Source organism: Nicotiana tomentosiformis, chromosome 12 (assembly GCF_000390325.3).
Source record: "Nicotiana tomentosiformis chromosome 12, ASM39032v3, whole genome shotgun sequence".
NCBI classification, from domain to species: Eukaryota; Viridiplantae; Streptophyta; class Magnoliopsida; order Solanales; family Solanaceae; genus Nicotiana; species Nicotiana tomentosiformis.
In genome coordinates this window covers 426496-430133 of record NC_090823.1, presented here as the reverse complement: position 1 = coordinate 430133, position 3638 = coordinate 426496, and the positions used below count along the sequence as shown (strand labels likewise).

The 3638-nt window shown below is 40.6% G+C and overlaps 1 protein-coding gene across 1 annotated transcript; it reads left to right on the top strand.

The window, feature by feature from the left end:
- The first annotated feature begins 298 nt into the window (after nt 1-298).
- On the top strand, nt 299-2577 carry LOC104109525 (B3 domain-containing transcription factor NGA1-like). The gene has a single exon (XM_033659532.2). The coding sequence runs from the start codon at nt 831-833 to the stop codon at nt 2112-2114; it is 1284 nt and encodes a 427-aa protein (XP_033515423.1). The 5' UTR covers nt 299-830; the 3' UTR covers nt 2115-2577.
- Nucleotides 2578-3638: the final 1061 nt, after the last annotated feature.

Sequence of the window (3638 nt, the reverse complement as noted above, 5' to 3'; positions counted from 1 at the left end):
TAATATAAATATTAGTAGCTGTTTCCATGATTCGAACTTATAAGTCACATGGAGACATTTTTACTGTTCCATGGCTCCCCTTAAAATAATAAATTTTTGACTCACTAAATTAAATGTTACGAATTTGAACCAAGTAAGTTCAAATCCTCGATCCCCTTTGACTACCACCCCGGCTGATGACGAGGACGAGCTCGCAGGAACCAATCAGATAATTTGTGGGTTCGTCTCTCTCTCTTTCAGTGTGAACGAACTAGGAAAGAAGGAATAATTGTAATGAAAATTGCCAAACTTGATAAGATTCCAGGAAGCAGCCGCTAAGAATTAAAATCACCGCATATAATCCTACTACCTAAAATTATTATCCTCCTTCGTTCTCTCTCTCTCTCTAATGAGTAATAATAATCTCTTTCATCTACGAGTCTTTCTTGGCTATGAAAAAAGCACTGACCTTAGCTTCCCTTTCTATGTTGTAATTAGGGCTGATGGAGAGCTAGACTAACTTGGATATCCCTCTTAATTTCTTTCTTTCTTCTTTTGTTTCACTGTATATATATTTCTCAAACTGTACCTTATCATCAACTTTCCTGCTAAAGAGATAGAGCTCTTTCAATTTTAACCCTAGAACCATTTAACCACTCATCCTCTCTTATCACTCCGGGAGTCAGAAAAGTTGTACATATATATCAGTAGTCATTATTAGAACAACTCTTTTTCTCTACTGTTTTATTTATCATTTCGTTGTAGCTAGTTTCCCATCTTCAACTTCACATCTTCTCTAGATCTATACCTTGGACAAGCTCTATAGTACTGGATGGTGTGTGCCGCAGATCATGAATTTCTTTACTAATAGAAGGGGGATCCAACAACAAGCAGCTGGCTCTTCAAAAGGTATGTGCCCTTTTTCTCAGTCTTCCTCCTCATCTTCAACATCCTCTTCGCAGCAGCAGCAGCAGCAACAGCACCGAGAAAGTACGGAGCTTCTGTTGATGGATTCTTCCCCTACGGCTACCAGAAATTATGGGGACGGCGATGAGGTTGCTGGAGGAGAAGCTCATCACCTGATTGAGAGGGAACATATGTTCGATAAGGTAGTAACTCCGAGTGACGTGGGCAAGCTCAATCGTTTAGTCATTCCAAAACAGCATGCCGAGAAGTATTTCCCACTGGATTCCTCTAGCAACGACAAGGGGGGACTTCTGTTGAATTTCGAAGACAGAAATGGGAAGCCATGGAGATTCAGGTATTCCTACTGGAATAGCAGCCAAAGCTATGTCATGACTAAAGGTTGGAGCCGCTTTGTCAAGGAGAAGAAGCTCGACGCTGGGGATATTGTCTCATTTCAGCGCGGAGCTGGTGAATTGGTCAAGCATCGTCTCTTCATCGACTGGCGCCGCCGTCCTGATGCCCCGGACATGAATCCCTTTATGGTGCCGCACCACTTCTCTAATTGGAATCATGGGCGCCTCTTCTTACAAAGGGGTCCGCCGGCACCATCGTTTACACAACAACATCCTCATTCACAATATTCCCATAATTTGCTGCTGGAAGCAGGCAGCAATATCGCTCAACAACAACAGTCTCATCATTATCCGCATAGCTACATCTATGGAATTGGTAATACTAGTCCAGCTTACTACAACACTTGTTTCAACAATAGTAGCATTAGCACTAATGCCACAGTGGTAAATGCAAACCCTTGTGCGGGCGGGTCAGGAAATTATGCCAGATCGGGAGCCACTGCTTCCCAATTAATATCACAACATGAGCTTGAAATAATGCAAATGCAAAGAGGTTGTAGTAGTGTTGGTGGAAGTAGTGGGGGTGAGCCAATGGTGTTCAACTCGGTGCCGGTGGTTCAAGGTAAGGTGGCAGCAAAGCGACTCAGGCTATTCGGAGTGAATATGGATTGCCCCATGGATCACTCTGACATGTTTTCATCCTCGACTATCCCAACAACTTATTCTAACGCTCCCCATTTTTCTTCTTCATTATCAACGTCTTCAACCCCTTTTCTTCAATTAAGGAATTTTAACAGCCCACTCCAAGTAGTACCCTCTGATGAAGAATCGTCTGACAAAGGCAAGGCATCCATGTCCTTGGATTTGGATATTTGATCCATCAGCATTTCAAGCTACCATACCAAAGCCCATTCAAATTACAAGAAAGATACATTAAAAGACATAGAGAATTGAAGAGAATTAATCTGCTAGGTGTTCCTGATCGGTGCATCACCCTTCGTCATAATATTGGCAAAGGAGGACAAAAAAAGCACATTGGACGTTACTTCATTTTGACACAGTGTCATACCAAAGCTCATTCAATGTTAATGGGAAGTCTTTGAGATAGAAAGATTACTATTTTCAGGTTCAATTTGTGTATATTTCTAGTTAATCGAGATGATGAAATACTTTGCCCAATATTATAGCTAGATCCTAAAAATGCTGGTTATTTTATGTTTGATTTTCCAAGCGCAGGGCAGGGTTCGATCACCAAACTGTAGTCATGCCACAGTTTTCGTTGAGTTACTTGATCGATCAATGAAGTAGGACAAAGAAAAGGAGCCTTGTTTTATGTATATGTGCGCTTTTTTTCACTTGATCAACTTCTTCTGTTTCGTCTTCTTGGTTGAAACTTGATATCTAACGTCGTCTTTCGTGATTTGTTTTCACCAGTATTTGTAAGTTATAAGGTGCAGCATCAGCCTCATTTCAGGCTGATGAACGATGATGGTGATGCAAGGAACTGAAAAAAGTTGAGGTTAATTTCTTCCTTGTGAAATATGAATTAATTTTGGATTCTATTGCCATTGGAAGTTATGTTCTTATCGCTGCTTCGTTGTTCGTGTTTAACTGCGGTCAATGTCACTGTTCCATACTTTCAGTAGCTTCTTCCTGTCAGCAGTCAGCAGCTACCCTTTCTCTTCTCAAGTTGCTGTCTGACTTTCGATGATTCATTACTCTGCCAAAAAGCATATATGCCGCAGCACTTTGTTAGAGGGAGATAAAAAGAGTTTCCATGCATTTATAAGACTGAAAATGATGCTAAGTCTAAATAAAAAGTAAGCATCCAGTTCATATTTTATCACTCTTGTGATTATATGAAATAATACACAGAAGTGGTGTCTGCATTCGGTGACACTTATAGGAGCTTTATTTTGTCAAAGAGTATTGAAGCATACCCATCTCAGTCATATTCAACTGACGATCCTAAGGAAAATGAATAGGCTAGAATAGATACTACTTTGTGTCCTTATCTAACTATTCACTCTTATCCCTTAGCTTGAAACCCAATTTTGTGTGTATATATATATACACACATACACATTCAGCCGTGTACACATAATATGTGGTTTACATGGTATTAGAGCCATGTCGGATTCTTCTCCGCCTTCATTTCCGTAGTCACAATTCAATCCTCTCCCTTCTTCCTCACCCACAACACTCAATCATGCTCACTACTTCATCTTTTTTTTTCTTAATCCATCCACCCAGGCTTCCACCTTCTCTGGTGGTGGAGGATTTGACATTGATCCCTACCTACTGAGGAGGAGGACATAGAATCAATACCTCCCATAAGAGAGACATTATCAAAATGCTACTGTTTTTTTGGTCTAATGCCAAAGCTACAACGTGCAAGCA

Coding starts and splice junctions, on each gene's coding strand:
- LOC104109525 (XM_033659532.2), top strand. CDS start 831: ATGAATTTCTTTACTAATAGAAGGGGGATCCAACAACAAGCAGCTGGC.